Genomic DNA, 9,284 nt, shown 5'->3' on the forward strand with positions numbered 1-9,284 from the left:
AAATCATTCAGCGTGGCATCAATTGCTCACGCTATCATCGCAGAAAATTTATAATAGCGCTCTCATACCAGGCGGAAAGAGTTAAGTGCCGCTAGATATGAAGCAAGCAATGCCTGAGTTGATATTACATGCCTCATTCAAAGACCTTTGATAACGCTATCAAACGATGAAATCTTATCGACAACAAGTTTAGCCAACGACACTTGACGAAGCATCTCGGTCATATCGATTGCCAAATAAATAAAATCATTGTTCCATATTTTTCATATGATGCTGACTATAAAACGTTTTCTTCGCAGGTGCCCACACCTAACTATATGTTCACTGAACTACTTAACGAGTTGATAAAAATTATAAGAAACGTCAATTCTAATTCAAACAGCAAGAAGTATAATACGACTGACATCGTAACACAGGTCCCTTCGAGCTCTTTGTTACCTTAGGATTGCAAGAATTGATTCCGAACAGGTTTTCCTGTGTGGCATGGATGATTACTTCTACAGTAATAGAAAGCTTACAGGTCTTAACTCGGCAACAAGAATCGGGAGATGCATTATCTGAAGGATAGATGGAGACAATAGCTCAATTACTAAAAAAAACAATGATAATCTTGATGCGATAATTTTTAGCTGGTACATACACAATATTAGCACCGCAAACCAACACATTCAAAGGGAAAAAACGAAAATGGCCAAGAGATCAGCTTTTATTTTGTTACACTTAACTCTATCATGAGATAGGACATAAATATGAAAGTGCATGGTGCAATAAATGCTTGGAAAAATGATTTGCCTTCGCTAAAGAACAATAAACGTTTCCCGAGTCTTGGAACATCCAATAGAAATAATTTTGAGCAAAAATCCATCCAACAACATTTTATCTTATAAGCTTCAAATCCTTCACATACTATAGAACTTGATAGAATAAATCTACGCCACTCAAACGAACATTTTATAGTCACGTATTTTGTCCATTAAAAGTTCACCACGGAATTGAAACCTCCAAGCTGTATGGAGTAGAAACGTGTCAACATCTGAAATTTGTTAATTTTTCCGACAGAATTTCTAAATCCGTAAAAGATATGCGCTTTAGATGAAGAAAACGTTGACAAAGGTTTGCATAATACGCCCAAAAAACGATGGGACCAGGCAGTCCTACAAAAATCTCCGCCAATGCCGGGACTTGAACCCGGGCCCAATTCGTAGGAAGCCAAATCAACCAATGACAACCACCCGATTCCCCGACTGTCACACAAACTGCAGTATGAAAATTAATCCCCAGCAATTATCGAGTATATATAACCCAGTCTGTTACCCGCGGGGGCCACTAAGCCTTCCCGCCGGGCGAAGACTAAGGCGGCGCCATGCGCCAGTGGACAGTGGCGCCGCTGCGGGTGATCACGTCGTGTGAGCCCGCAGGAAATCCACTGTGTACATATCCGCGAGCCGCTCCTTGCGGGGGTAAACACACTCCCAGAGGCATAAACACCGGCGGATACATCTTATCCTTAGCTTCCATTGAGCACCTGCTTAGAGCACGCCGGATTTCACCCCCCCCCCCCTTATACTATACCAAAGTGACATCTTCGCTCTAATCCACCAAATTGGCCAGTGAGTTAGGTCCTTGGCCCGGGCTTGTCACCCGCCTGTCGACGTAACCATTGACCATGTTAGTACTAGTTCGACAACCAACATGACAATACGACACAACCCAACAATTGGCGCGCGGCCCTCTCATACTTTTTAACGCATGAAATCTGAAGGCAGGAACCACCTGTCCATCGTAAATGGATTTAATAATTTTTCCCAGCGAAAATTTACACTATATAATTGGTATTCACAGCTAGTACCCACTTATGATCTAAGATGAATAGGCGCGATTTCAGACTCCAAGGTAACTCATAATGCTATAACTAGTAAAATAGAAAATCATAAACCCTTCGTGAGGTTGAAATACATTAAATAAGCTGCTAAGCAAACGCGTCACATTAGAGAATGATGCACTTTTTGCATTAGGGCAGTGTGTGGAATATTTTGACCTTATTATACATTATGATTCACACTGATAGAATTATTGAAAAACCAAATCCCTTAAAATAATTAGGCCAATATCCTATCGTAAGAAATATACACTTTCAGTTTGTGTTCCGGAAAATTATGAGTGCCCTGTAGATAAAATCCCTTAGAGTAATTTACCCAACACGAGAGCGACCATGTACGAAGAAAACATGTCAAAGAAAAACAGATAAACATCTTAATCGTAGATCCGCGACCAAATAGACCAGGACCCACAACGTCTCAAATATCATAAGAATACACTTTTTGTTAATAGTAAAAGCTATATCTTTTTCGTGTATGATAGATCACGAGCAACATGAAGAGACGGAACAAAGCCTAGCTCTCATAAACTAAACTAAAAAAAATTATAACAGATCCAATAGCACACTTCGGTGGTGGCAATAATAAGTATAGCTGCAGCACGATAACTATCACCTCAAGCTCCCTGACGAGCACGCTGTGAGGGCAGCGGCGAAGCAGACATGAACAACCCATCTTCTTCGCTCAATTGCACGCCCCCTCGACCTCTTGATAATCCACAAAAGGCACCCCATAAACACCCTTCCCCCCAGCACGAAATATCTTGGGCACGAATCTGTTCGCCCGGAGGGATAGAGGCAATTTGCGCGGAGGGCGGGCAGGGGAGGGCCGGGAAGGCAACCTGCCGGCGTCCGGCCGCGCGGAAAGGAGAACCGTTACGGACGAAAACGATGCAAGTTCACGCAATATCTCTCTCCCCCTCCAAGGAACCACCTTCCTAACTTATACCACACTATGACACGACTGAACTGCAGCTCCAGCTCACGCCTTATAATAAACGAAAATAAATTTACCATCATTATGCATGAACACGTGAAAGCTTTTCGTTTTCTCACCTGAAGTACAGAAACCACTCTTCACCTCCAAGTTTATAGATTTTTACCAAGTTAAAGAGAGGTTTTTAGCTTTTAATCCGATCTGCTTTAGTTACTTTTTTCAATTATCAAAAATAGAAAGAAAATATACAAATATGGTTCAAAGTTTCCTGTACTCTATACTAGCCACTGATTTAACGCAGTACAAACATCACTATCACGATAATAAAGGCAATTACAACTCACATTTGAGCACAGGCAGAAACATTACGGATTCAATTACACATTAGAGAATTCTTTTTTATCTTTCCTTAGCATTATGGATGTCAGACGCATTATAATAGATACTAACATACAACATTTTGGAAAATAATTTATTCTGCCGACTAACAGCATTACCTTCAAACACTAAATTGAGAGAAACCACAAATGAGAAATTGGGTCTCATTAGAAAAAAAACAGTTTCGCAGATCTTAGTCAAATCATGAAATGCTCGCAATTGATGCATAACCATTGCATATTTCAAGAGGCTATCCTAATATTTGGCACCCGTACCCGCAAGCGAAGATCAACAATCAATCCCTGGGTAAAAGTTATTACCTCTCTCGCTTGAACGGACAATCAATCTTACGCCACACAACATTGCGAACATAAACTAAGAATAATCTTCAGATGCCTAAATGACGAAGAAGGCAGTTTTCAATTATTTAACCGGATTTCAACCACTTTCGTTATATTTCTGACGCAGGGGATTGCAATAAATTGTCCAACAAAAATGCACACCACCCCAGACCTCATACGTCAAATATTGGTAGAAGTCAAACCAAAGATACCGCAGTCGGTTTCAAAATTCGCCCAACCCCTGCCTCACCCTGAGGCGGCAGCAAGAACTGGCCAAAAAGGAACTAGGCGTGTTCGTGAAGGACTCAAAAGAATAAGAAAGAAGGTGGTGAGGGAGGTTCTGGGACACGCGAATGATATCTTCGAGAGATTAGGTAAAGACTAGCTTTTCTCGAGAGCCGAACATGTCAATTTGGTATTCGACACAGAAACGCCACGAAAAAATAATAATGATAGGACACGAAAGTAAAAGGCAAAAAAGAGCAAACCTTTCCACCGTTGTCGGGTATTTTATCTTTCAAAAAATCCACGAATATATGCTACGTGAGACGGTAGAGTAAATGGTATCCATTCTTCGCACGGGTCGACAGAGCTAGACTGTGCAGCGCTGCCCCTAGTGGTTCGGGACCCCGCGGTACCATCACCCGAACGAGGAAGTAGACCGAACGCGGTAGGCACTATTAAGAAGAGACTGAATTTTTACCTTCCACCTTATACACACAGATTACAAGGTATTGATGGCAATGGAGAAGTACCACGGAAAAAAACCTAGCATTAGGTGTGTGACTATGACTATGAAAAACACGACCACCAAATAAAGCAACACAACAAAACAATACGCAAAGCTCACAGTAAACACTATGGTGTATAAAAGATAGTGACAGCAGAAATGTTCACAAAAATGAACTAAAAACTGCTACAATGCTCACCGTAAAAATAAAACATTCGTCAACGAATATGTGGTAGCATAGCACACATATGATCCACCCGAACTTGCAACGTAAACATACAAATTAGTCACAAAAGTCCTGGCCTTCTTATTGAACGCATTCATTCCTTCCCCCGAAACTTGAATGTAAGAATTAAGGTTTTTCTCAACCAACAATCCTTATACTCAGTTGAATACCAAATACCGAATTATTGAGACAACTTTTTAAGATTCAGACTAGCTCTAACAAATTGGATCCTCGCTGCAAGTTCTCATAAAGGAACTAATTATGCCCAACAGTGTCCATTTGAACCACATGAGGTTATGAAATTTTATAAAATTGACACTAACAAAGGGAGAATTTACAATATGAGAAGAAATAATATAGGTACAGTCTAGTCGGCAATGAGTATTGCATGGCGACTGGAAAACATTTCTACCGCGAGTACAATATGAAGTGGGTATCAGAAAATTTTTAAGAGCCATATGTCAACAAGACGCCTTCATCCGTTCATCAAGGTAGTGCGCTTGGAATCCAGCATGATTGTTACATACTCTAAAAGAGCAGAAATATGCAAACAAAACAACTTCCGCATGCACATAGCAAGGAGGCTACATTTATACTAAGCAGAGAGGAGTAAACAACATCTATGTCAATGATTATGCAGACCACTTTGAGGAGACAAAACACGGCCAAACAATAACGGATGTTCGGTTGTAAGTTTAAGAAACATTTCAGAATGGAATAAAGAAAAATTAAATGATTACATCAAACCATTCCATCATCAACCAAGAATGTCTAATCACCCACCGCAACGCCTGGGAATTGTACTATCAAGCACAGCCTAATAAACACATTTTTTACATACAAACTCTAGAAGCATGAAGCCTAATCACAAACGTTTTGTGAACCTATGGCTTGACTCTTTCATCGCAAGAGAACTTAATAGGTAACAAACATTTAACACCTCATATGAAAAGGATCGGCTAACCCGGCTGGCATGCATAATACCATTAGCAATTTCTTGTTTCAGTACTTCAAAATGTGACTGTTCTTAGGAAGGAAATGAGTTTATAATTATTAGAGAATGAATAACGTACTCTTAAGAGAACACTGTCTAAATAATGGAGAGTCGGTCACAGGCGGTCATAAAAGTATCACAATACAGCTAGAAAATTTCTACCGAAAATAAAATAAAAGTGACCGAGATTTCGATGAATCATAGCCATTATTAAGGCTTTCTTAAACATTAAGGGCAGTTCATTACATATTTGTGTAAAAATTTAAAAGCCCTGTGAAATCTAAGAGGATTCTGCATAGGCTACAATTTACTGAATCCGAGGTTTTAGTAAAACTAACGGTGAAAATTCAAAACGTTTTGTGATGATGCTTGTTTAACTCTTCCACATGCTCCTCCCCATATAATTAATAACACGAAGCCGCATCAAGGCGAGCGTGCAGTTCGCAGACACGAAATGCTTGCCGATTCCATGAAAGTAAACTGAAGACTTACGGGATGCCTAGCCGCCGCGGCCGCAGCTGCCGCTGCTGCGTTCATTCCAGTAGGGTACATCTTATGTCAGCAGCGCATTCTACCGACACAGCCTCCGCCCGGTTGCCCTCGCCGCCACTCCGGAGCACCCTCAGATCCGATTCCAAGCGAAGAGGAACCCTCAGAAGAAGCGTCCGTCCCACCGCTGCTGTGGCGTCGCCTCCTCCGCCGACGACGCGACGCCGCACCACCGACGCCCGACGGCGGGTTCGACCGGCCTGCCGGTCCGACGCTTCCGCGGCCTTCGCCCCCCGAGCTCACCGCCGGCGGGTTCTCGCCGACACCGCTCGACGACGCTTGCTGCTGGAGATCCGCCGCTCCGGGCTGTTGTTGGTCACTCCCGCCGGTCAACCAATGGAGCCTCTGCCACCACCACCTCCTCCAAGCGCTCTGTGGATCTTCCTCCAGCTCAGTAGCGGCCGGTTAAACCTTAGGGGGCGGTTTTAATCCACGGGTTTATGGGGATATAAAACGGGTGACGAAGAAAGCTACTGGATCTCGAAGAATCCAGATAATAAAGGTGCCTCGCAAAAAATGTATAAAGGCAGGGACACCAAGAAATACTTACTGCCTGTACAAATATGATAATAATCCACTCATGTAAAACGAAGCAAGATTCCTCTCTCTATAAAGTACGACCTGACACCAACCAACCAACTCTTTCACTGCCTCTCTAAATAATCCAGAGAAATCCCAGGCGCACACGAGAAAACAAATCAACACCGATACATTCGCACGTATAATCACAATGAGGGAGATCCTCTTGAGAGGGTGGTGAGAGAACACTTCATGTGAAGCTCGCCCAAGAATAAATATGGGGTTTTAGAATGTGTGAGCAGGATGTCACCAGATCGTACGTGAATAAAAAAAATGACTGGAGCGATGAGACAGACACTTGGGAAGAGGGCCAACTTCACTTTACCACGCGCCGCCGGTTTCCACCTCGAATTGCACCGAAGAGGGGCTATCCTTGTCGACGCGTCACTTCCTCCGCCCTTCCGACGAAACCGGAAGCATCAGAACTTCACCACTGCGGTCATGCACAACGATATCGGTGCCGAGACGGTAAATGGCTTTCCTATATCAAAAGTAATAGCAACAATGGGTCACGGGTTAGTTTACACGGGGTGAGGGTGTTTTTTCAACTTATTTTGGCTGCTGAAATGGAATCCAAAGGCAGTTATATATCCTTGGGTTCGATGGGCCGGTAACATATATCGTAAATCCTCGGGAAAACCGGCAACTTTTCGATGAAACCAAACACACTCGCTGACGAAATCCAATTTCTGTCTCCCCACAACTCACGGTTTTTTTTATTCCGAAACGCCTTTCGAGAAATAATCCACGTGGCGTCGTCGAGAAAGCGGTCAAGTTTCACCGGACTCGTGCTGAGACGAAACGGTCAATATATATGATGTCGGGACTGGGTGAACACTTCGAAGAGGCGACGAATTTCTGGTTATGCTAGAGAAAATGGCGCACTTTTTTCTACCGACCAGAAGGGGGGAAGACTTCCCTCAACACACAAGGACGGGGAAGGAAAGCCGGAGTGGAAAAAATGAAGTAGACGGTCGGAGTGGACCGCAGAACCTAAGACGCCGCAGGAAAAGAAAAGAACTTTGAGGGAAGCTTCCTGCCTGGATCTGCCCGCACACTTTTTTTTCTCACACTTCCCTCTTGGGTCCTTTAAGGTCAGTCCGTTAAACCGAATCACTGCGGGAGAGCTCTGGAAAGCAATGAGGCGACGAAACAATAACTTCCACGCCGGGTTAAAGCAGGAGACTTTTCCACGTCCACCCACTCTGTTGTAGATAAATCTCTCTTTCAGACAGCGCTGCTCCGTTTGACCGGCGTAATATCCTTCAAGGCTTTCACAGGGCGAACAATCCAAAATGAACGCGGCGAAAAGCACAAATCCAGACCAATCTCGTAGAAGTTTTCGATTCTCAATCCACACAAGGGTTGGCGAAACACACTCACAATATCCTCAAGGAACGAACTGTGCAAGTATCCGAACAGTCTGGAGTTTCTCTTCAAACCAACGGGGCTAGTTATTCCAACGGTTACTCGCCCTCGTAGTTCAAATACACTCCGAAACAGAAAACAATGGACACACGCAAGTATATAATATTATTATGGGTTCACGTTGTCTGGTCGACGAGGCTATCCTGTTTTTTCTTGTGTAAAACTCCCCCACTACCACTGTGCCACGAAGGGCTGTGCGAAAAAGAAGAAGACGGAACACACACCGAGTTTGAGACCAATTCGACGGGAGGCACGCAAACGCCACGTCCTGCTTCCTCGCCGCTCTTTCTGCCACTGAATGGAGGGGAAGTTCGCCGCGAAGGGAGGGGAAGGTAGGGGAGGGTGCGACAGATAGCGAGGTAGAGAGAGAGAGAGAGAGAGTCAGCGCCGCCTGAACACTTCCATTCCCCTCCGCCGTTTCCTCTCCCCTACTCTGCTTCCTCATCCCATCGCCCCCCTTCCCCAAACCGCTCTCCCCCACCTCCTCTCTCGGTCCCATCTAACCCGCCATATCTTCTCAAACCGCTCCTCCCTCTTTCCCCCAAACCTTAACATTACCCACACCACCTTCCTCACCCCACACAGCCAAAGTTCCCGCTCTTACGAGCCAGAGCGCGCGGTGCATTGTGCTTCGCGCTCGCCTAAGCCCCCCACCCCTCTCCGCCCCCACACACCCCCCCCATACCATTTTCAGTGCCGCCAACCTCACCCCGGAGCGAAAAAAAACGGGATGTTATATAAAAAGAAATAAAAAGTCCTCCTTCTTTTCCCTATAAACCCCCATACCACCCTCTAACCCAACACACACAGACACACGAGAGTAGAGAGAAAAAAACATCTCCCCCACACCCCTCACGTGAATAAAAAATCCTCCTGCTCTTCCCCCACCTACTCCTCACGTACAATCCAACTTCCCGCTCGCCACCCACTCCTTTCTACGCCGTGCGCGCCCCTTCAAAAAAGCTTCCAATCTCTTTTTCACCTCTCCACCCACCCCATGACACCCTTCTATAAACCCTACCCCTCCTCGTACTACTCTCTCCTCCGCCTCCTCTCGACAGTTAGTTCCCTGCGGCCGCAGGAAAGTGGCGGGAAGGGGTGGGGGAGAAGGAGGTCCGAAGGGGAATGTGTGTGTGTGTGAGGCATGCTCGGAAGGGTGGGGTGTTGTGAGGTCTCCCCCACCTCCACCCTAAATGGGCGTCAGAGAGAGAGGGTATGGTATGGGGGAAAGAAGATTTTTTTTTTA

General features: G+C 44.6%; 1 protein-coding gene across 5 annotated transcripts in view; it reads right to left on the minus strand.

Moving 5' to 3' along the window:
- LOC124166372 (transducin-like enhancer protein 4) overlaps positions 1–8,340 on the minus strand; it is a 531,827-nt gene extending 523,487 nt beyond the window's left edge. For 3 of the 5 annotated variants that reach the window (XM_046543868.1, XM_046543871.1, XM_046543867.1), the window contains exon 1: positions 5,975–8,340. In XM_046543868.1, coding sequence (XP_046399824.1) covers positions 5,975–6,034 — 60 coding nt within the window. In that variant the 5' untranslated portion in view covers positions 6,035–8,340. The remainder of the gene's footprint in view (positions 1–5,974) is intronic. The other 2 variants (XM_046543872.1, XM_046543870.1) reach the window with 1 other exon arrangement.
- Between the last annotated feature and the right edge of the window lie 944 nt (positions 8,341–9,284).

This window comes from Ischnura elegans, chromosome 10, assembly GCF_921293095.1.
Source record: "Ischnura elegans chromosome 10, ioIscEleg1.1, whole genome shotgun sequence".
Lineage (NCBI taxonomy): Eukaryota > Metazoa > Arthropoda > Insecta > Odonata > Coenagrionidae > Ischnura > Ischnura elegans.